Source organism: Ips typographus, linkage group LG1 (genome assembly GCF_016097725.1).
Source record: "Ips typographus isolate SLU linkage group LG1, UJ_Ityp_2.0, whole genome shotgun sequence".
NCBI classification, from domain to species: domain Eukaryota; kingdom Metazoa; phylum Arthropoda; class Insecta; order Coleoptera; family Curculionidae; genus Ips; species Ips typographus.
The window spans coordinates 8,806,528-8,830,064 of record NC_138422.1 but is presented as its reverse complement, the minus strand read 5'-3'; the positions used below and the strand labels follow the sequence as shown (position 1 = coordinate 8,830,064).

The 23,537-nt window shown below is 33.5% G+C and overlaps 2 protein-coding genes and 1 long non-coding RNA gene across 9 annotated transcripts in view; 1 reads left to right on the top strand and 2 right to left on the bottom strand.

The window, feature by feature from the left end:
* LOC145740426 (uncharacterized) overlaps positions 1 to 23,537 on the top strand; it is a 44,001-nt gene that overhangs the window by 17,082 nt on the left and 3,382 nt on the right. Inside the window, exons 1-2 of one of the 3 annotated variants that reach the window (XR_014181422.1) lie at positions 19,715 to 19,853; positions 19,980 to 21,100. The exons of 1 other annotated variant lie outside the window; for it this stretch is intronic. Coding sequence is in view for 1 of the 2 variants with exons in the window: in XM_081995997.1 (XP_081852123.1) it covers positions 22,960 to 23,005 (46 nt within the window). In the remaining variant the exon portion in view is untranslated. Of the gene's footprint in view, positions 1 to 19,714; positions 19,854 to 19,979; positions 21,101 to 22,876; positions 23,006 to 23,537 lie in introns of those variants that run through there. One more of the 3 variants, XM_081995997.1, reaches the window with a different exon arrangement.
* LOC145740403 (phospholipid-transporting ATPase ABCA3-like) lies at positions 720 to 19,659 on the bottom strand. 5 transcript variants are annotated; one of them, XM_081995948.1, is made up of 23 exons: positions 19,534 to 19,572; positions 19,404 to 19,467; positions 13,422 to 13,734; positions 13,069 to 13,293; positions 12,880 to 13,007; positions 11,621 to 11,913; positions 11,187 to 11,430; positions 10,955 to 11,134; positions 10,686 to 10,895; positions 10,372 to 10,630; positions 10,118 to 10,307; positions 9,842 to 10,007; positions 8,717 to 8,934; positions 8,464 to 8,621; positions 8,208 to 8,293; positions 7,204 to 7,550; positions 6,912 to 7,148; positions 6,581 to 6,860; positions 6,387 to 6,512; positions 6,055 to 6,309; positions 2,362 to 3,099; positions 1,873 to 2,312; positions 720 to 939 (listed from the first exon to the last, which is right to left on the bottom strand). In XM_081995948.1, the coding sequence occupies exons 3-23, from the start codon at positions 13,730 to 13,732 to the stop codon at positions 898 to 900; spliced, it is 5,133 nt and encodes a 1,710-aa protein (XP_081852074.1). In that variant the 5' UTR covers positions 13,733 to 13,734; positions 19,404 to 19,467; positions 19,534 to 19,572; the 3' UTR covers positions 720 to 897. The 5 variants fall into 5 exon arrangements, with proteins under 5 accessions (XP_081852074.1, XP_081852072.1, XP_081852069.1 ...); XM_081995946.1 differs by lacking the exon at positions 19,404 to 19,467 and having other exon boundaries at positions 19,534 to 19,659; XM_081995943.1 differs by lacking the exons at positions 19,404 to 19,467; positions 19,534 to 19,572 and adding an exon at positions 16,746 to 16,935.
* LOC145740427 (uncharacterized) lies at positions 21,096 to 22,954 on the bottom strand. The gene is made up of 2 exons (XR_014181423.1): positions 22,815 to 22,954; positions 21,096 to 21,464 (listed from the first exon to the last, which is right to left on the bottom strand). It is a non-coding gene; the product is annotated as an uncharacterized LOC145740427 (long non-coding RNA).

Sequence of the window (23,537 nt, the reverse complement as noted above, 5' to 3'; positions counted from 1 at the left end):
ATTTTTTAGTTTACATTTTTGATAAAATATACATCCAAATAGGATATCTGAGAATAACATTCATTAGTTAAGTAAGAATATTAAGCTTTTAGATATTCATATTTCAACTAGATGCTTTACGTTAACCTCGAAACACAATCTAATACTTCGAAAACCCTTTAGAATTCAAAATATTTAACTTACCTTATTAATATTTCATTTTTAACCACTAAATTTGAATAAATACTGTTAATAGACTTAAATTTTAACGAAAAAAACGTTTTAACTTAATTATGTGATGCGCAAGACTGAAAATTGCGTCAAACTTTTGACAGCTGTGTGGTTATTTTTGAATTGGCAATGGCCTTGCACAGGCGTCTAGATCAAACAATGCGCGCGTGTAAATCAGGTAGGCTGGGCGCTGTTCTTGGTCGTTAGAGCAGGCGGAGTTAATCCTGACAGTTGTCACGTGTTATGATATCGTTTTTAAAGGATGTGATCAAGTGAGCCCTGTCAACTTTGTGCAAAGAAAAACAACAAGATAATAGGGATGTTTCGCAATTGTTCCCACACAGCACAATCAATTAATTAATTAACCAATTAAATCTCTATGTTTTTTTTATCAAGTTTTGGAAATATTTGGGAATGTAGCTGCTGTCCACCGAAAGTAGCAAAATTCTAAAAGTGGTCTATAAGAAAAAAAATGTGGGTACCTCAAAATGAACTAAAAACACCATTCGCTCTTTAAAAATAATTTAATTAATAAGCTTTGTAATAAACATTAAACAGTGGACGAGTAATTACACTATGCTTAAATTATAAAACGTCATGCATATTGACCATCACAGATTTACCAGCTACATAAAAAGGTAGCACATTTAATTCCTACACCTCTATGCTCTCCCAGATTTCATTTTTCTATTCGGTCTGGTGTTGGTATTTTGTGAAAGCAAGAAAAATCTGAAAAAAAAACAGTATAAAGTAATATATTCACCAAATACAGAAAATGTTAAGATAATAAGAAGTAAAGTCGGTCTCAAAGCTAGTGGCAGTGACGTAATAATTGTCGTTTTTTTTCTTTTACATGTGAACTGAGCGAGATGGGAAATTTGACGTTATTAACTAATATTTTAATAAATTCTAACAAAACTAAAAACTCAAATTGTAAAAGACGTAACCACGTGTTAACTAACTGAACTGTCACATACGTCATAATTGTAAAAGAGTATTAGAGGCAATGTGCATTTTACAGCTTTATGATAATCAATTTAATAGAGTTGTCACGTGACAGTATAGGTAAATGGTATTTAGTGTCACGTGACAGTTGTCACAAGATAGTCTAATGCTTGTTTCCCCGACACTTCCAAATCGATTTTAATTACAACTTAAGCTAAATTGAGGTTTGAATGTGACAGATCAGCTGCAAAATATCACAGTCTAAACTAAACTTATCTCAGCTGCCCTTAAACTGAATTTAGCCAATGTTAGGGAAACAGACTTAAGTAAACGGTGTTCTAGTATCACGTGACAATGCCAGAAAAAGTAAGAACCGAAATGTCTTATCAAATGACCATTAACACTTAGAAAGAGTTTAATGAGAAAATATTTTCTGTTAAAAAAAAAATATTTTTTCTTAAATGTCTCATAATTTAAAACATAAACAACGTAAGGTCTACTTATTGCCTAACTTTTCCCAATTTAACCGTTTTCTATCTATTGCGATTTGTAGTGTATCTTTTTTTGTACACACAAACAAAAGTGTTTAAAAAACATGAAATTTAAAAAAAAAAAAAATTATTTTGTCCTGAACGTGAGGAGTTGATTTAAAATAATTGTCACTTTATTGTTGAAGAAAGTAAATATTATTTTATTGTATTAAATAAGAAAACTTACTTGTTCTAGGCTGCTTTGTCCTAACGAATAATCCTCTATATTAATATCATCCCGTTTAGCTTCTTCGAGAATACCAAACATTTTCGACCAAGGAACGCTTTTATCCGAAATATAATACGTCAATAACTCTTCGTGCTTCTCTCTCAACGATGCACTGGGAAACTTTTCTTTAATAAACTCTTCAATTTGCTCGGTGTCCAACTGAAGTAAACTGTCTGGTTTCTTAATTTTAACCGTCAAAGTGTATCCTTCCGCAAATTTGCTTTTCAAATGCTGCGTAGAACCCAAACATTTAAAGGTTCCATTCACCATAATCGCTAGTCGAGTACATAAGGCTTCGCATTCTTCCATACTGTGTGTTGTTAAAATTATCGTTTTGCCGCTGTCCCTAACGTGACAAAGGGCATTCCAAAGAAACCGTTTTGTTGCTGGATCCATTCCTAAAGTTATGGAATTAATAATGCGAAAGTCGTAGATAGGAAATATTACCTGTAGTCGGTTCGTCCAAGTAGATAACTGGAGGATCAGCAATCAAAGCAACAGAAGCACTTAATTTCCTTTTATTTCCTCCACTAAGCTCTTTCACTTTTTTGTCCAAGTGTCTAGTATAATCAAAGTCTCCAGCCAATTTTTGGATAATTCCGTTGCAATGGTCGTGAGGAATCCCTCTTAGCAAACAAAATATTCTCAGAGTCTCTCTGGCTGTTAAATCGTCCAAAAGAGCGTCAAATTGTGGACAATATCCTATATGCTTCTGAACATTTTTAGTGGCAGTTTTTACACTGTCTCCATTCACCCAGGCGTCTCCATACGAAATTTTAACATCGCCAGTGAGCATTTTAAAAGTCGTGGTTTTTCCGGCTCCGTTTATACCCAGCAATCCGAAACACTCGTATTTCTTCACACCCAAACATAAACCATTTACGGCTAAAAAGTTCTTGTAATATTTCGTAAGGTCTTTGGCGTACATTGTGTATCTTTGATTCAGTTCAGATGTAGGATCGTTACGAATTTTGTATCTTTCAGCCTGCACGTCCGAGTCTTCGTTTTCGACTTCTACAGGAAATTTAGGGGAGCGCTTTTGTTTAATGTAATATGTGACTTTGGAAAATATTTTGTAATCTATAGAGAGCAGGAATAGTATTAGAGCAAAACCCACAACGAAGGAAAAGAAAATGTTTCTTCCAATTCCTGGGGCTTCCCATTTATAGTAGTTATCATCAAGACCTGTAAAGAAAAAATGCTGTATTGAGTATCCATTTGAAATTAGGTTTTGCGAAGCTAGTTGAATTCAGCTAAGAAATTTTGGTACTTATTAAAGTTTATCTATAAACAAAAGCGTATGCAGTATACTTATGTTTGATATATTTGTGGTGAGTTTAAAAAATATCCACTCTGTTGCAAAAAATACGAAAATTTGGAAAAAAGTGTTTATTTTGTTGTGAGCAGGTCAGATTATTCTATTAAGTAATTGACACTTTCACATGGCAACTTCCAAGTGTTATATTTGAAATTGGACGTTTCGGTTTTAGCAATAACTACCATCAGCTTGATGTTTTCAAAGAAATTTTAAAATTACTTTAGTTCTGATTTTAAATAATGTGCAACACTTGGTTAAATTTGTTTTAACTTTAGATTAAAATTCCTTGACACTGAATTAATATCTAATAATATTGTCACGTTTAGGGGGTAGCGCAGGAACAGAAACAACAAACGTAGTACAAGCATGACTTCTTTATTCGGCGCTGCATAACTCTTAGTATTGAACACTGTCCAAGAGGGGGTGTGTAGATGCGTGGGTGTGGGGGTATGGGCGTAAGGCCTTCTGAAGTGCCGCCAAGCGGTACCCGCTCGATACGAGCAGGGTGCCCCTATGTCCGACACGCCCAAAGGACTTACTTTAGGTACTGCAACAGGGTAACGAGCCGTCCGGGCACTAGGAAGTTCGGACTGTCGCTCGTGACCTCCCTCTGGGGATGACCCCAGAGTTCGGTGGTCGTCGATGGCTTGAGACGCCGATTAAATACTCGTCTCATGACCCCAATTTGCCGGTCTCGCTGATTCGGCAGTGCACTGGGGGAGACCGGGGCCAGACTAGGTACCGGAACATGGTGCAACTTATGTTATTCGTGACATCTCCCCCTTCCAACAAGTGTTCGCCCCGAACACTAAAATTCTATATTACAAAATAAATTTCTCGTCTTTCCTTTTTCCATATGAATCTTAAAATTAACCGATGTTGCTTATTTGCTAGAGAGGGTATGGGAAAAACTTTATTCCAAAAATATAAACACTTTTCTCTTAAAACTACTTCTAGATTCCTAGATAATGTTTTCAGCCACAAAAAAATTAATTCTTTCCTTGGGTCACCTTTCAACCTTGTGTTGCGTCTATCTTCTTGCTCTCCATTTTGGCCAAAATTTACGTCAACTGCACATTGTATTGTATACTCCTTTGGGCACCATCATCTAAGTGGAAACGCTTCACCTAGGCTTCATCTCGTAGTGCCGTCTCTTGGCACTGTATTCTCTAAGCGGCAAACTTCATCGCTTAGCTTCACTTCTTCCTACTGTGTCCTTTTGCGTGCTCCTTTAGCACACCTATCATTGGACATGTATACTTCTTCTTAATTAACGTGAGCACATTTGGAGATGCTTCTTCAGCTCGACTTATTAAAAGACTCTGGGTGCACACGGGTGTAAGTAGAACCGTCGTGGCGGGACCCATCTGAAGATGTCAGCTTCTCCAAGACTTGCTGCTTTACTTCCTTAAATGATATGGCAATGCGTTGATAGACGCAACAAGGTCGTCCGGTGGCCACTGAAATAAACAATATATATATATTTTTTAAATTAATAAACAAAGAATCCTATATCAAGTACTTGCACTTGACCTAGTTTTAAATAAACACACGATACTTGCACTATTTTGCTGTCTCAGCAAGGAACCTAGGTCACTGGCTTAGAAAATTGAGACAATGTTATTACTAAACTGCAACTATGCCAATTATATACTTATTTCTACTATACCCAATTACTCAGTTAAATTTTACCTTTACTAAATTAATATAAATTATACTTATTATTGTGCTCATCTGCACTGCATAGACTCTGTTGCTTTAGGGCGTCCTCCAGGTCGCTCTTTACTTTACCCTACTCGATTCGGGCAAATGCGAGTCTGTAAACTGGTCCTTCAAAATCTTCAACATCTTCATTTTTTGGGAGGGTCGTAGCGTCAGGGGTAGAGCTGGGGTGTGACTACTGATATGAAGATCAGTAGTCCGAGATCAAACGAGGCGCCTCCACCATGTCACGTTTAGGGGGTAGCGCAGGAACAGAAACAACAAACGTAGTACAAGCATGACTTCTTTATTCGGCGCTGCATAACTCTTAGTATTGAACACTGTCCAAGAGGGGGTGTGTAGATGCGTGGGTGTGGGGGTATGGGCGTAAGGCCTTCTGAAGTGCCGCCAAGCGGTACCCGCTCGATACGAGCAGGGTGCCCCTATGTCCGACACGCCCAAAGGACTTACTTTAGGTACTGCAACAGGGTAACGAGCCGTCCGGGCACTAGGAAGTTCGGACTGTCGCTCGTGACCTCCCTCTGGGGATGACCCCAGAGTTCGGTGGTCGTCGATGGCTTGAGACGCCGATTAAATACTCGTCTCATGACCCCAATTTGCCGGTCTCGCTGATTCGGCAGTGCACTGGGGGAGACCGGGGCCAGACTAGGTACCGGAACATGGTGCAACTTATGTTATTCGTGACAATATTGCTCCAACACAAAATGTCTGTTCTTAGAATCGTAGAAATACAGATAATGTAGGGTTACTGAATCTCAAAGTAAGAGTCAAAAATAGATGTTTTTACTATTACGTGACCCGTGTTTTGCCCTTAATAATAATAATTAGATAACGTTAAAACATTACTTATCCCTAAGTTTTTGCTTAAATGTCATTTTTGGTGCCAATTTTTACCTAAAATTCAAACAAACAGTTAAGTTTTAAGTGTTAAGTCTTATTAGAAACACCCAGTATAGCTTTTATTGTTTTTTCACTTTAAACCGATATCAAGATTATGACTATTAATTATAACGTTTACTTTAGATAGGAATACATAGTGAAGGTATAAGGTAATAGAAATTTTAAAAAATAAGAGCAAAAATAATAAACAAAATACACACCTTTGCATACACTTTTAACAGAAGAACTCAAATCCCAACATTGTTCTTTAGTATAATTGGGATAACGTTGTCTGCAAGTTTCGTAATAAGTGTTGCACAAGCTATTGTAGGAATACAGTTTAAAAGTGTCAAAAATGCCACTGGCTAGCGAGTAATGGGGTACCATCAAAAATATCCAGTGAAGTATATGGCCCACGTGTTCTAAGTCAAATCCGGGTGTACCAAGTAGTTGCACGATCAAAAATACTGCACAACCTAAATTATAGTTGTTTGATTAGCACACATTATTTTAAAGATGCTTAATGTAATAAGACACTTGATTGTTCACTTACCAGTAAATATGTTAAAGAAGGTCATTCTAGTAAAGCCAGTTGATGGAATATCAAATAGGAAACCAGCAACATATATCATAGGCAACATTGACCATCCAAAGTAGATAAATATAAGAAATAGTCTCTCTGAAAGTAAAAAAAATAAAACATATAAAGCATTTCTAGTACTATACAAAAAGTATCAAACTACTCACCAATATCTCCGGCGGTTTTAAATCCATCTTCTTGGAAACAAATCAATGTTAACAATAAAGCGATAATGGTTAGCAAGTAAGTACAGAAATCCCAAAATAGCGTAGTGAGCCAAAACGCATGAACTTTCACTCCAGACACAAATTGCAAGTGTTTAGACTGGCTAACTCTTTCACGTATTATAAACAGGATGTAGAAAGATGATACAAAGGCCATGGAAAAACATATGTTGAAGGCCAGTTGGAAACCCATACTATTACCCACGGTGGCCAATAAAGTTATCTAAAAAACTCTATACTGGTAAAAAAACATTGATGGTGGATGAGTGATTACCTGTGTGTCTGCACTATATGGCATGGGATAATTAGTTACATGTATACCACAATCGGTACAATTTACAAATTTCCTGTAAATAGAGTTTAGAGCCAGGTTGAGAGCTAGAGCCGGTGTGTGGTAGGGATCGTTGTTGAAGTAAACGGTAAAGTTGACGTCAAACAACAAGTTAGACATCTTAGTAAATGAGGCTCCCCCTATATACCTTCTTCTAACGGTTACTGGAGTCTCTGCGGTCTAAAAAGGTCCACACTAGTGTAAATGACATAAAACAACAATAACATCTAATTACCAAATGTAAAATTGTATCGCGAATTGATTCGACCTCTTTACAAGCACTTCCAGATACAGTTTTGTACCATTCAGAGTAGTCCTTCCCATGCTCAGATCCATCAATCAAAACAACTGGATTTTTGTACTTGCTCAATTCCAGTGGCATTGGTGGAAGGTTTCCAATTCTTTTTTGCATTCGCACGACTATCATGGCGATTATCAGGAAAATTACAGGAATTGCAATTTGAATCACTAATAGAATCCACGAGCGGATAATGGACAAGACCTTTTTTAAAGTCATTGCTTCTAGTTGATTCGTCAGAAGTTCTAAAGATGATACTAATCGCGGGGATGAATTACTTTCTACTGAAAACGTATCTCATGGTATTAATGTTTTAGTGAGTGACCGTTTGAACAAAATTAGCCTGCTTTGGATTTTTTTCAGAGCTGGTTAAAATAGAAACAAGATTGTATAAAAAATCCATGGCAGACCAACTTATTTTACCCTGAATTCAGGATGTTTCATAAGTACAATACATAACTTTAAGATCATATTCTACAGCTAAAATTATCTTCCAGACACGAATTTTTCATAAGTTTTGTTACTTTTTTTTATACAGATGCAGAAGATGCTGTTGAGATATTCTCATTTAAATCAAAATGTGTTTTTCGTGGATAAAGTGAGGCTACTATGTGCTTTAACAACTCATAACTTTGATTCTATGACAGGTAAAAAGCAGATTTTTTTACCAGATTGTAGTCAAAACAATTCTTTATTTGACCACCATGTATAGTTTTACCAGAAACATTTTTGGTTGCAGCGCCAGGCGGACAAATATCAAAGTAACACCAAACCAAAGTTCTCGAAGACGATAGTTGTGTATTACAATCGTCGAACATGTATGAACAACACATATAGAGCAAAGTTCATTTCTTTTAGCTGCAAAAGACGTCCCTGAAGTTACGTATACCATATTTAAGAAACACCCTGTATTGACCTTTTTGAAATAACTATAAACAAACCTTTAACATCCATCGTTGCGTATCCATTACTATCATTCTTATCGTGTCCATTTAACATTTCTTCTTGACCGTGATCCGCCCCAACTCTAATATCAAATCCAAATATTAAAAAAAATAGTTGTTTGTTATACAGGATGGTCTATAATAATAGTACATTCAGGCATGACAACTCGGTAATATGTATTTTAGTTTATTGAGGAATTTTTTGTTGTTTCAAGGACCATTACTTATTGTCCACCCTGTATAAAAATCTTACTTCATAAAAACATCCTCAAGTGTTGTAAGTGATATGCCGTAACTGTTGATTCCTAAATAGTTTGATTGCTGTTCCAAGTCTCTAAGCATCGCTTCGAAAACGTTTGACTGGTTTTCTGACAGTAAATAACTCAATTCCGACCCTACGTTACTGTGCACCTAAAAAATTACACAAAACAGGGCTTGTTAAGACATTTTTGATTTTACTTTGGTAATCGAAATTGACTTGAATAATGCCTTTCTAGCCTTCTTACCTCGATATTTTGTATATAATTTTGTAGCAGAGCAGTAACTCTTTCCGTGTCGCATTGTGGAGATTTGTCCAAAATCAGATGGTAGCCAGCTCCGTATTTTTTCTTGAGGAAGAAACTACTGCCGCAACATTGCAGTTTGCCTCCGGCCATAATGGCTATTCGGTCACCGAGAAGATCGGCTTCGTCCATAAAATGAGTTGTCAGTAGCATGGTTCTACCTAAATGATAAGACAAGTGAAAACCAAAGATATAAATTGAAATAACCAGTAAGTTTGTACTTTATATTTAGTGATGATTCTACCGAAGAAGAAATAGCAGACTATAGTAGGTGTCCGATTAAGCTACTTAAAAAAATCTAGAAGAAGGATGTAAAAGTCAAGAGGAATGAAGATTAAGACTACAAAGATGGCACATTTTTAAATTTTTCAACCAGTTCAGTGACTTCTGTTGCGTCACAACTCTTATCTCATTTCATTAGACAAAAATCAAATAAGAATAGGTATGTAACTATATCAAAACTTTATAGACTATTTCCAAAAGTAAAATCTTGAAAAACTTGCTTAAATTTTCTTGGGTCATTTGAAAAATGCCAGAGATCCTTAAATGCTAGTGAGAACTTGCTTGCTTCTTATAACTGTTTAAATTGCAAGACGCCTCTAACTAGCCTCGAAAGTTCCATATAGACCTCTAAAAGCTATTGAAAACTTTTTAAAAAGTGCCAGAAGCCTTTGCTTGCTTTATTTATTACGCACGACTATTTACTTTCACTCTAGGTTGAAGTAAATCCTTCGTTAATGTATTAAACCGCAAACGAAATGTAGGTTGGCAGAAAGCTAGTCTAAAATAAAATTTTAAAATCGAATTAGTCACTGCGAAGACAGTCATGGTGAATGGCCAGAACCGTCTAACTTTCTCACAAAAGTTTTAAAATAAAATTCAAATACATTTAATTGAAGCAAATTTAGTATCAGTGAAATGTATCACTAAAAAATAATCGGTAGAATAGAAAGTTTTATTTAGTATCATTTACAGCTTTAAGTGATATCGTAAATTTTAAAGATTCTTCCAGCTAAAGTATCATCTGAACCAGTATGACCTCGTATATTTAAGTATATTAGCTCTTACCAGTTTTTTGCTTCAATAATAAGTCCCATAAAGCTCTTCTAGCTGTTGGATCCATTCCGGCTGTTGGCTCATCCAGCATAACCACTTTGGAATTACCGCAAAGAGCAATACCAACACAAAGACGTCGTTTCATACCACCAGATAAAGTACTCGATTTTGCATCTCTCTAAATATCAAAAATAAGATATCTTAAAATGAATCAAAGTAACTCAGAGTCAGTTTTGTCAAAAAAATAACTTCTTACGACTAAAACTATTTACTAATTATTAGACTCACTTTGTCTTGCAGTTCGAGTAAATTCACATATTTTGCTATTTCATGATCAATATCCGATCCTTTCATTCCTTTTAATCGACTGAAAAAATAAATGTGTTCCGCCACAGTCATTTCGTCAAAAATTATATTATGCTGAGGACAAAGGCCTAAACTGTTCCGAACTTGATCCATGTTCATTCTTATGTCATATCTGTTTACAAAACCATTTTCGTCAAAGTAATGCTCTGAAATGTAAAGTTTTACATTACCCTCACCCGTTGACGATTGCAGTGCCACTAGTTGGAGTTATCATTCCAGTTAACATGGACATGGTAGTGGTTTTTCCTGCTCCATTATGACCAAGCAAGACAGTGATTTGATCTTCATACATGTTTAAGGACAGATTTCTTACTGCTAATTTTTTACCAAAAACTCTTCTGAGGTGATTAATTCGAATACCGGCGTGTAAATGTGTGGGTTCAGTTTCAAAAAATTCACCGTTATTGTCTGTTGTATCATCAAAGTTATCCACAACTAGAACATTTTCAGTATTAGCTTGAAATTTTACTTGACTTTTTAGTTTACTAACTACTACTTCTAGGTTGACCACACCAAAACGCGGTCGTAAACAAAAAGTACCACTTTTTAGGCACTCCATAAGCACCAGGAAATACGGCTTCCACATAGAGAGCTATTAACAAATATAACACAGCGTCAACAAATAACATTATCATAACTATTCCTAAAGAGAGATCATCATCAGGTGTGTTTGGTTTCCATATGTTATTAAATTGTACCCCTGAAAATGCAAAAACAGGATAAAAAATGTTCAGAAAGTTTTATGCAAAATTTCCTCACCTTCTCCGGTGCCTTCATACATCAAAACAATTTGAAATCCATACGCCATAGCGGTATTTGCTCCTAAACTTGACGAAAGTTTGGTTGCTAAACTCAGAGAGTCATAATTGTTTTGCAGGAATGAATAAGGGGCATAAGATAGGAACCATGCCACTCCAGCTATAGTAGCTGCTGTGTTAGCTGAAAGTTATAAAGATGTTGTTTTTGAATTAGGATTGTTTTGGATACTGACCTTTGGAGAAAAATACGCTAATAGCAAAGCAAAATGTTATGGTCGCGCATATGTAAAACAGTAAAAAAATAAATAATACTGCTGGACTGGCATAGGTAAATACGGTGTAATCTGTATTCGTATACCAGCGTACTTTCAATAGAATTATTATCAGAATTATGGATATCATTAGGTAGCTGAAGCTTTTCAAAAACCAAGCCAACCAATGCAGCCAGCTTGGTAGACCCATTATTTTCATTGCTTCCTAAAACAAAGAAAAAAACATGTTAGTTAATTATAACTTTCTCTGGAATAGCCTCGAAATTTACAGTAGGAACTCATTCAACATGGTTTTCCAAATTTTCTGGGAATCTTTTTGCCACAAATTCTGGCGATACTACTCTGTATTTTTTTTAAATAAAAACTGTAAGAAAGTGAAACATGTTCCTTCTTACCTTCAGTTGTTTTTCCTTTTCTGTCGTAATTGATTTCACAGTATTAATACAGGGATAGACAAAGCTGAGCATCACAATAATACTAACGAAAGCCTTTAATGGAGTGAGAAGCAAATCATCTTTCCATGCAGCGTATGGAAATCTTCTCATGTTTACGAAAGGCAAATCCAACGCTTGTAAAAATAACCAATCAATTGTACTATTTCCTGCTGGAATTTTATATCCAGCATTATACAGAGTGGCAAACGTTGACAACAAATGCTGTAAAGCTAGAAATCCTTCGATAAAGTAATCTGAAAAAAAAAAACGTTAGTTTATACAGGGTAAATGAAGTTTGTCCCTAATCACTGGAATCTTGGAAACTATAAGAAATGCGAAAAAGTTTAAATTGGGGCAGTTGGGCAATTTAAAGCTAAACCAAATTTCTGAGTACTTAGGAAAAAAAACATTGATTTTTGGTTTTTATTTATTTCTAACATTATTTTAAGAGATATCCAAAAACCAGAAACACATTTTCATTGCTTTTTTTTTCTGTCATCATCATCAACTTTCTTTTTTCTTATGGACGCCTTATTGGATGTTTAGGCGACCAAATAATGAATATTATCCTGATTTCAGTGATGCATATGACCACTATGATTTGCTTTATAAATGACAAATTAATTCAATAAAAACTAATTTTACCTTAGTAGGCTTTGAGTACTGTAAAAATGCCCTAATTTTAAAGTCAGTAACAAAATGGCGACAGTTACAGCAAAACAGACAGATTCGTATTCTCCATGCGAAAAAAAAAAATTTTTGACATGTCTAAATATGACACCATTTTTTTTCAGGAATTTTTTTGGAAAATTTTTGAATTATGAAAATTTTCATTAATTAATCCAATAATAAAATTAACTAAATTGGGAATTTTTTCTTTAAAAGTTATTTTATACAATTTTTATAGTGACCTACATTTGATTTGCACCATCAAAACTGTCATTTTCACACTTTTTTTCAATTTGCAAAAATGTTAAAAAATTTTAAAAATGCGTTTTTTGATGAAATTTTTATGCAATTTCTAAAGTCATCTACAGTTGTTTTGCGTTATTAAAACTGTCATGTTGACTATTTTTTTCGTTTTTTAAAAATGTTCAAACGTTTGTTCTTTTTATGAAAATCGTTTATGTCATTTTGTCTTCTCATTAATTCAAAGTCAACTATGAGAAAATTAGTTTTTATTGAATTATTTACATCATACACGTACACATCATACTCACTTGGTGTTGCTCCACTACTGCTGTTTGGACTTCTAGGACCCGCCGTTTGAAATAGTGGGTAAATTAGGTTAGTATGCCAATTATTTTGTTCCAAAAGTGAATTACTGAATCGAAGTTCTGACGGGAAGCTATATTATAAATAATTAGTTAAGTAGTTCCTTTATTTTGATAATTAAAAAAAATACATACCGTAAGGCAAAGTTAACATATCTGTCAGATCCCAAATCATTCCCGTTAAGAAGATTATCATCGAATTGTATGCCAGCAAATGTAGTATTTCTACTGCTAGTCACATAATAATCCTCCATTTCAGAGGAGGAATTAAACGCTTTAACATCTTTAAATACTAGTTTAAACGGTTGCATTATTTCACTGATCGCCGTATTGCTGGGAGAATAGAGTAGAAAGTAATTCCTGAAAGAAGAGCAATTTGTTGATATGATTGATCTCTATTAAACTAGTAAATATTACTAGGTTATATGCAACTGGTAAAGTTTTAGTCCTAACATTTTTTGTTACAAAACATACCCAAAATCACTTACTTAAATATATTTCCATCAGAATCAGTACTATCATTCCTAGTTTGAGTTAACTTCCTATAATTTTTCTGGCTCGTACTATTAGAAGCAGTGGGAAGTTCGCAAAAACCTGGAATAGGATAGGGTATCGTACAAAATGGGTGATATTCCACGGCATCATGTGGTTCTGGATCAACCAAACTTCGAATCAGCACCAGTAAAATTGAAAATAAAACTGGCGCTAGAATTTCTATCACAGTTTGTAGAGGTTTCCTATATTGTAGCGTCCAATTCTTCCACATTAAAAGACGGAATTTGTCCCAGTTTTGACCCATGTCTATAAACAATGTAAAAGTTGTTATACAATAAAATTATATAAAAAATAATAATAAAGTGTCTTAGACATTAACTAATAATATTTAAAAAAAGTAATGTAAAATATTACCCCGTGAGTACCAAAGATCCGAATTACGCAAACTTTTCTTTAAATTCATCTCGTAGCTTTTATATGGTACTGTAATGACGATAGTAAATTTAGGAAAATCTACTAAGATCTTAAGTAGGTACGTAAATCATGATACCATTTTATACACCATTAAAGACGACGATTTTTAAAGTTACACTAAACTCACAATCATAATCTCTCATTTTAATATTAGAACTATTAAATTATTATTTGGTGACAAACTGCACAAATATGACATTGTGACAAACGTTCAAAACGGTTATAAAAGTACCAATAACTTTTAAGGGTCAAGTTTATAATAAAAATTATACGCTTTCATCAAACTATACGCAGTATCACTTACTATATGTTAAGCCAAGATTAAGTTAAATGTAGGCTAGACTGTGACTATATTCACCTGCAATGTAACAGTCAAAACCAAATTCAACTTAAGCTTGTGTTAAAGTAAGACGGTGCGATATATATAAGAGTTTAAGTCAAAAAAATTCAGTTTTCTATCTCACTCCGTTTAGACAAAGTGATTTTTTGAATTGACGCTAGTTGGTTCAAGAAACATGGAAGTAGTTGCAATGTTAGAGTTTCGCTTCTAATGTACCTTATAGCTCAGCTCCTGATCAGCTCATCCTCAGCTCCTGACAATAACGAAACATACTAGACTACTAAAATTTCCAGAGTTTTCTAGATTTTTTTTTGAGAATGCCAGAGACTTTTAAATACTACTGAAAGGCTTGCCATAAGGCTTCATAAAGCTGTTAAACCTTCCAAGATTTTTTAAACATTTCCAGAGATCTCTAGAATTTTTTTAAGAATGCCAGAGACTTCTAATTACAACTGAAAGCCTTTCAGGACCAACCAGAAGTATCTACAAGGCTCCTAGACATTCCAAGATTTTTTAAAAATTCCCAGGGATCTCTAGATTTTTTTTGAGAATTCCAGAGATTTCTAAATACTACTGAAAGGCTTGCCATAAGTCTTCATAAAGCTGTTAAACCTTCCAAGATTTTTTAAACATTTCAAGGGATCTCTAGAATTTTTTTAAGAATGCCAGAGACTTCTAACTACAACTGAAAGCCTTTCAGGACCAACCAGAAGTATCTACAAGGCTCCTAGACATTCCAAGATTTTTTAAAAATTCCCAGGGATCTCTAGATTTTTTTTTGAGAATTCCAGAGACTTCTAAATACTACTCAAAGGCTTGCCATAAGTCTTCATAAAGCTGTTAAACCTTCCAAGATTTTTTAAAAATTTTCAGGGATCTCTAGAATTTTTTTGAGAACGCCAGAGACTTTTAAATACTACTGAAAGAACTTCAGGACTAGCAAAAAGTCTCTACAAGGCTCCTAGACAATCCAAGATTTTTTAAAATTTCCAGAGATCTCTAGAATTTTTTTGAGAATGCCGGAGACTTCTAAATACTATTGAAACCCTTTCAGGACTAGCCAGAAGTCTCTACAAGGCTCCTAGATGTTCCAAGATTTTTTTTAAACTTTCAGAAATCTCTAGAATTTTTTTGAGAATGCCAAAGACTTCTAAACACTACTGAAAGGTATGCCATAAGTCATGAAGACTGTTAAACCTTCCAAGATTTTTAACAATTTCCAAATATCTATAGAATTTTTTGAGAATGTCAAAGACTTCTAAACACTACTGAAAGGTATGCCATAAGTCATGAAGACTGTTAAACATTCCAAGATTTTTAACAATTTCCAAAGATCTATAGAATTTTTTTGAGAATGCCAGAGACTTCTAAATACTACTGAAAGCCTCTCAAGGCTTGCCATAAGTCTCCTTAAGACTCTTAAACCTTCCAAGATTTTTTAAAACTTCCACAAATCTCTAGATTTTTTTTGAGAATGCCAGAGACTTCTAAATACTACTGAAAGTCTTTCAGGACTAGCCAGAAGTCTCTACAACGCTCCTAGACATTTCGAGATTTTTCTTAAACTCTCAGAGATCTCTAGAATTTTTTGAGAATGCCAGAGACTTGATTTACTTATTTAATTTCTTCCTATTATGACTCAATTATTCAATCCTTAGCAACGAATTAAACGATGTTTTATTCACTTGTTAATCTTGTTAATATTGTGCAAAACACGGAATTTAAACCTAATTTATTAGGGTACTCAAAGAACTTAGGTCACTCGCTCCGTTTGTGGGCTTGTTCTTTTCGTGAATAAACCATAGTTTAAGTCACTTGTTGTATAAAGAACGGATAACTGTGTCAAACCATAAAACAGTGCCTTAATAGACCAGTATTAGTATTGTATCTTCTAAAAGAATGCTATAGCAAACTTTTGTCCTAAAACGTCTTCTAAGGGAGATATTTCCAAAACACTATAAAACCACAAAGAAATTTTAGTTTTTTGTTCAGATGGCCAAAATTACGGTGTATTAAACAATACAGGTTGACAGCCGAAAATGTCCTCTACAACTTAAATTAAAAAAGTTGTTTAATCAAATCAACCTCTTACAGCGACAATAAACAAAAAACAAATCCGTATTAATCACTTCTGTTTAGAGCGAGGTTCAGGATTTTCCTGGACAGTCTGTATAAATTTAACTAAAATAAATTAGTAAATTTTATTAATTTATTTTAGATAAAAGTATATTTTATTATTATAAGAGATATTATGAATGAAATAAATTGATCCTTCTAAATGCAAAAGAAACTCGCAATTATAACCAAAGACCGGATGATTAGATATGGCAACAATTTATTAATCGGTATGGCGCTTTTAATTAAATTGAAAGGTTTAATTATAGTATACTATCAAAGTGAAATCGAAGATGAGAATTACTGTTTGACACTATTGTCTTACACCATTAATGTTTACTCAGTTGTTTACATAAGATTAAGTACACTTTGAAGGTAAACTACTTACGATGTGTAGAATCATTTTGATTGTTTGGAATTAAACTGTACGAACAGCCTGCACGTAAGTTAACCGACATGATTCAAGATGTATGTAGCCGTACACAAATTTAGCGACTGTATTATTGAACTTTTAACAGGAAGTTTGGTTGTTGTGATAATGTTAAACCGGATTCGTCATCTTCCCTAGATAAAGATAAACTATACTGTACATTGAACATAGCCTCAACGCTGATGGTAATTACGTACGACTTCGTCATCGTATCGTTAATGCCATGCCATTGGCCTCGGTTGCGATACGTAATAGCAAAAGCAGTACCCGAGACCAGTTATTGGTTAATTATAGCACAGTATTATAGGTGATTCCAAATGATTATCATATGATCTATATTATCAGTGCGTCAATGAAGTCAAATAATGTGACTAATGAGTATTGAGGTACAGTCGTAAGGTACCATTCATTTTTCTTTCCATCTGAACTTAGAGCGCCATCTAAAAGTTTAGACTGTAACTTTTGTGGTTACGGAAAATAAAGTTAATTTTAAAAATGTTCAACCATAGTCACAGTCTATGTATACAGGGTGTTCAACAGTGGATGGACGTACGATCATTCTGACAATTTGCCGTCATCATTGCCACGTTGCCGCTTGTATTACAAAAATAGCAGCAAATGATGCCGCATCAATGGGGCGGTTCCTAAAGATTTGGAAACCCGTCGAGTACAGAGAGAGCCAGATGTTGCAAAACAACTAGCAGCAATTGATGTTATTCGCATCGCATTTTGTATATCGCAATATGTTTCTATTCATATTTTGTTGATACCAGTTTATGTCTATCTTTTACCGTTTCGGAAATTTTGCTTTTAAAGTGTCAACTGCCATTCACTGAATCACATTTTAATGTCGTTGCAAGTGACAGGTTGCCATATTTACTTTAAAATACAGACACGCTTAAAATATTACTTTTGCAGCATCATACTTTTTGGATCTGTAATCGTTCATACTCCAACTGAATATACCCAAATTTACAAAAATTAGTTAACTGATATTGAAGAGTCTCTAATTACGTCACGGAGAATCGTGCCAGGCCCATATTAGCATTTTATAAAAATATTGGCGACTTAATAATGTAAAGCAATGTTTAACCGCACATTGTAAGGCAAATGATAGTTTATGCCTTAGAATGTGTATATTATACATATAGGGTGACGGAAAAATAATGTTATTGCCGCTAGTCATAAAAACAATGAAATTGTTTTATAAAATGTAAATGCAAATTTGTGAAAGATAATGCTTTCGCGACAAAAATACAAAATTGAAACAATGAGAAACATTTAAATAAAATGCTTTAAATGCACTTACTTTAACAGTAGTAAATCAAAATAACGACCATTTTACTCCTTTAGATTTTTATTTAAGGGAAACTTTAAAAAAAAGTTTATTCGATACTTGTAAACAGCAAAGAAGAACCAATAAAATAAAATTATATTTTTTTATGCAGAATAAATGATTTTTCAAAAACCCTCTTCTTTTTTTCCTCTACAAATCAGTCCAATGAATGTAATAGATATTTAAGTTCAAAATTAATTATACGATTAATCAACAAAAACACTCAGTCCCTAAAGAAAAAAATTGATCGTTTTACTACGGACATTATTGTGTTTCCTCTTTGAAATAAACACATTATTCATTGCTTTTTTATACCGTTACGAATAAACAACTGAATAATTTCTGAAAGTACAATACTCAATCAAACAAGAAGTTTTTTGTTTGATTGATCGCTGGAAAGTTGATAAAACATTTAGCTTTTATTTATTATTTGTTTCAGTATGCTACAATAATGGGGTCGTAAACAACATTCAATAATAATGCATTTTGCGCTTTCAAATCTCAACGAAAAGTTACCCTTTTCCGAGGAGTTTACATTTTTGCGCGTTGCCAAGGCTAGCAAGCAAAAGTAGTTATTTTCCTAACAGGTGCGGAAAGTGATACTTTCCCGCACGCTAACTGAAGTTGGGAGTCAGTCGAGTGCGGGAAAGGCACTTTTCGCACGTGATAGAAACATCATTTTTTATACAAGCGTTTTTCAATAATTGAAAATAGATGATAAATTAAAATTAAAAAATAAATTTTTAATATTGTATTGTATTGTTATTTTATACATATTTATATTATGCCATATTTTTTGCGCTTATTCACTAGCTTTGTGAATAAATTTATCAATTTATTGTCAACAATTCTTTGGTAAAAAGCTAGTATAATTAGTATAAAAAAAAAAAAAGTACTGACATGTCATTGGAATAAAAAACATTTTTTTTTTATTATTGTCTTACGAATTAATATTACCATCTTAATTTGTAAGACGTTTATAAGAAACTTATTAAATGAAAACAGAAACTAACACTCAAACCAATAAGTATGCCACGTGAGTGCTATTCTGAATATTTTATGAGCAGTGAAGCTGGGTCAGTGTAATGAAATATTCAGGAAAGTGAAAATTATAAAAAAACAACTGAAATACCAAAATAACACTATTACACGGTAATACACAAAAAAAGTGGTGAAAAAATATGCAAATTCTTTCAGCACAACTCAGCTGATTTTCCAGCATTTACATAAACTAGAATAGCCATATAAGAACATGGCTGCTTTGGCTATTATTAACTCACCTGCAGAAATTCATTTACGTAAACAATATCACAGAATCAACAGTCTCAAAAGATAACAGATTCACTAAACAAACATGAAAGGTTAGAAACGATTTGATTATGCGTGGAGGCCAAAAATAAAAAGTTTTACCTTGACATCCCGTCGCGCCGGCCTGGAAACCACTGCTTCGATCCTGGAGAACGAAAATCGTTAAACTGATGGCAGTTTGACAAAAATATTACTTTATCTTTCGATAAAGAAAATTTTCCTTTATATGATTACAAGATTTATGGATATAAACGATAGTGATAGTAAATAATATCTATAATATGATTATCATGCTACCACATTTAGATAATAGCTACAGGGTAGAACAAGCGGAAATAATGTTCGTGAAGGAGAATTTCGTCCAGAATAAAATTCAAAGTTATCCTGGTTCTCAAGTTTATTTTCTTTAAGTGAAGATGCAGGTATACCAAATGTGTTATTTCCTCTTTTTGGTTTAGTATATTTGGATCAAAACGTTATGTCAATCATTCTTCAGTAATTATTTTTTATACATTTTACTAACAGTGTATGTATTTTAATAACATTAGGCGGACGACACTGTAGTATTTACCAACAGTCTAGTTGGCTTGCAAGAGTTGATGGATAAACGGGGGCAAGTGAACCATATATGATCTAAAAATGGACAGAATTCAAATCAAGTTCACGATAATAAGAAAGCAGAACATCCAAATCATTGTTTATCAGGGAACGATAATTATTGAACAAAAGGACCACTCTCAAGAGATTGAATGCAGAATAGAAATAGCAAGACAAACATTTATCAAAATGTCAAAACTTCTTAAAAGTCACAATTTGGACTTAAACATCAAAGTCTCTTCTAGGGAGTCACAGACATTGACTGAAGCGACCCAAAAAAAATTTGAAGCACTTGTGAATATACAGGAGAATTCTGAGTGGGAGGATAGGGTGTCAAATGAGTCTGTACTGGGAAGAGTTAACAAGTGATAAACACCAAAAAAAAGAAGAAAACTTTAATATTTAGGCTATATAATGCAAAACAAAAACAAATACCAAATCTTTAAGAAAATTCTCCAGAGAAAGATATATGGCAGAACCCGGAAGGCGTAGGATACCTTGGCTGAAATGTAGCAAAAACCCAATTTCAAGCAGTGGAAAACATGGCGCTGAGATCAAAGAGTATACCATCAAGCTCTTTGACAAGATAACGGAACACGAGAATGCTCTCATAAGGAACACCATCGAAGCCAAAACGCCACAAATAACCCGATCATGACATCATATCCGTTTGTAATGAAAACCCCAATTTCTCTATTCGAGTAAGTTTCTGCTATCAATATTTTGATCTTTTTCAGGTGAACAAACAAGACCAAGCTCTGTTTACACCTCCCAGACTTCCTCTCGCCTGCTTAAAGCAATAGATGGACATTTCTAATACCAGACTTAACTCCTGATCAGCGTTGTTGGATGCCAAAAAAACACAACCACACGAAGTTCAGAGTTTCAAGGCATTCAAAATGGTTTTCTGATACAATTATTTTCAAAGAAGTACCTGATACTTTTAGTCTTGTTCCTCCCTGATCCAAACGTTAGTTGCCTAACTTAAAGCTCTTGCAGGGTGCAGATGTAGTGCAGGCCTACGTTTTGAGATTATTTTCAGAGAAAGGTTCAGAAACGCTATAAAACACTGGTAAATTTATATTTAAAACAACATGACATCATCATTGTGTGACTAAAACTAACAAAAATTTGTACTTAATTAGGTATTTACACTTAATTTGCAAGAGACATATTTTAAAGTGAGTTTCCAGAAAGCTTTCGTTTATCTTGCCGCAATTTCTTCAATATCAAACGAAGAGCCTTAGGTAGCTGAACCAAATGAGCTTTCTCTTCAATTTGACTGTGCCTAGTAATGTCCCGCTTAAATCTCCCGTTTTCGAATCTAACTTCAAAACATATTTCTCCAGATCGACAGTTGTCATTAAATTCGTAACAGCTATGATCTGACACCGTGTAATTGATGCATATCTTCTCGTCTTCAGCATAGCAATAACCTAAAATACAATAATTGTTAGAAATAGCTAATGTATACTGAAAACTAAATCAAAAGTTGAATGACGTCACAGGTTTCAAAAATTGCATTGTAGCCAAAGTATCCCAAAGGCGTGTTTATATTTAATGAGCAAATTACAATGTAGTCGTCTAACATAATGGAATTTAAGGTTCAAAATATAAAGTTTTTTAGTTTTAGTATTGTTGAAATCCTTTAAATTAAACTTTGTTTGTTAATAATGACTGTATCTGCTTTAGTACTGCAAAGAAAAAGAGAGAAATAGAGTTGAAGTGTACTTTCAGTCTTACAATTTGGAGGAAGTAACAAAAATTATACTTTTACACAAAACGCGTTAAAAATAACATCTAAACAATCTTCTCCACGTGATATTATTGTTTTTTGTAAACAAAATGACCATGTGACCAAATGTCGACGACACTGATCTAATCAATTGTTGATTGATGTGACATCTTAGCCACTTTTTGTGAAAATAAAAAGTTTGTTATTTTAGCTAAACTGTAACAGAACCGTTTCAAATAATATATCACGGAATTTAGAAAAAAAGCAATTTAAAGAAGTAATCTAATATGGTGTTCAAAAGAAAAAACAAAAAAGTTGATAATGGTTGCCAAAAACCGAAACGTTGTATCTCACAGGAGATTGCCAATTGCAGTAGTCATTGATTTTCAGTGATTTCATGAAATAACTCAAGAAAGAGAAGAGTGTTACGAAAACGGACACCCTGTACTACCATGTTAGGTACTAGACTGGAAAACGTTAGTTTTGAGTAAAACGTTTCGAATAACCTTTGCAATAGTGCATTTTTGGTTTGTTTATGTTGGTACGCGTTTAAAATTCGCGACGTACTCAATTTTGTTTGAGTTTTGCTATAAACCTTCTTTTACAAAAGTTTGTATCCTTCTTCTTATATTTTCTAAATGATAACATAACAGATCGCCTCAATAAACCTGAGATAATAGATACTTAGATTAACTTAAATTGATGTCATATTCTGGGAAAGTATCAAGTACTTTCGTATTACAATTTGATAATACAAAACAATTTTGTTCGTATTACGTAGATAAAGTTATACTTTTTAATGGCTGGGGTTATTATAATGCAGAATGATTAGTACACTTTATACAACAATTATCATGTAATATAAAATTTTACGTGTCCTTAAAAAGAATGGTAAATATTCCTGGCAGACTAAATTTTAAAGTTATTTTACTAATAAGGGCTAGAACATTAAAAAAATACTTGTAAAATACATGCTTACAGATTTACAGACCATTCTTGCTTAAAAATTTTATTATATGGAGTTCTACATAATACTACTTTAACTTCCTACCTGGCAAGAAACACAACAAAACATACGACAAATAATGGCTTTCAAAAAAGCATTTTCAAGACTTCAGTAACTTAAAGCAAAATTAGAAAAATAATTTAGACTTTTTTACCAGGATCTAGAAGGACATACAAATTTAAACGTTCCTATGATACCTGATAACAAAAATGTACTGATTAGTCTACTGTTGGCAGGTAAGTACAGGAATATATCTTATCAGTGGATTCCATGTTCAGCTACAATTATCGTAAAAGATTATTACTTTTGTACTTTTTTAATAGCATTGAAACGTGCAAATTATGAATGAGAAAATTGATTTTATTATCAAAATCTAAATCAATTTTTAATGTACTAATTTAATATTAGTACCAAATATTATACAGACATACATTTAATGCTGATTAATTTTGGCTTTTTTCTAATTAATAATAATAATTATTATTATGATTTTTTCCACTACAAAACTGACTGTATTAACTGTAAAACTAATAAAATACTTACTCAGAATAACAGTGCAAATGAAATAAATCACAAAAACACCCTTCATAGTGCTGAGAAAAAATCTGGTTAACTGTACAAGTATCAATTGACATCTAATTAATTAATGATAGATTTTTGTAAAACCACCAGCTATTTAAACACAATGTATTGGTTGATAAAAACTTTATATCGCACAAAAAAAAGGAGATAGCATCTACAAAAGAAAGATTAGAAAAATACCGTAAA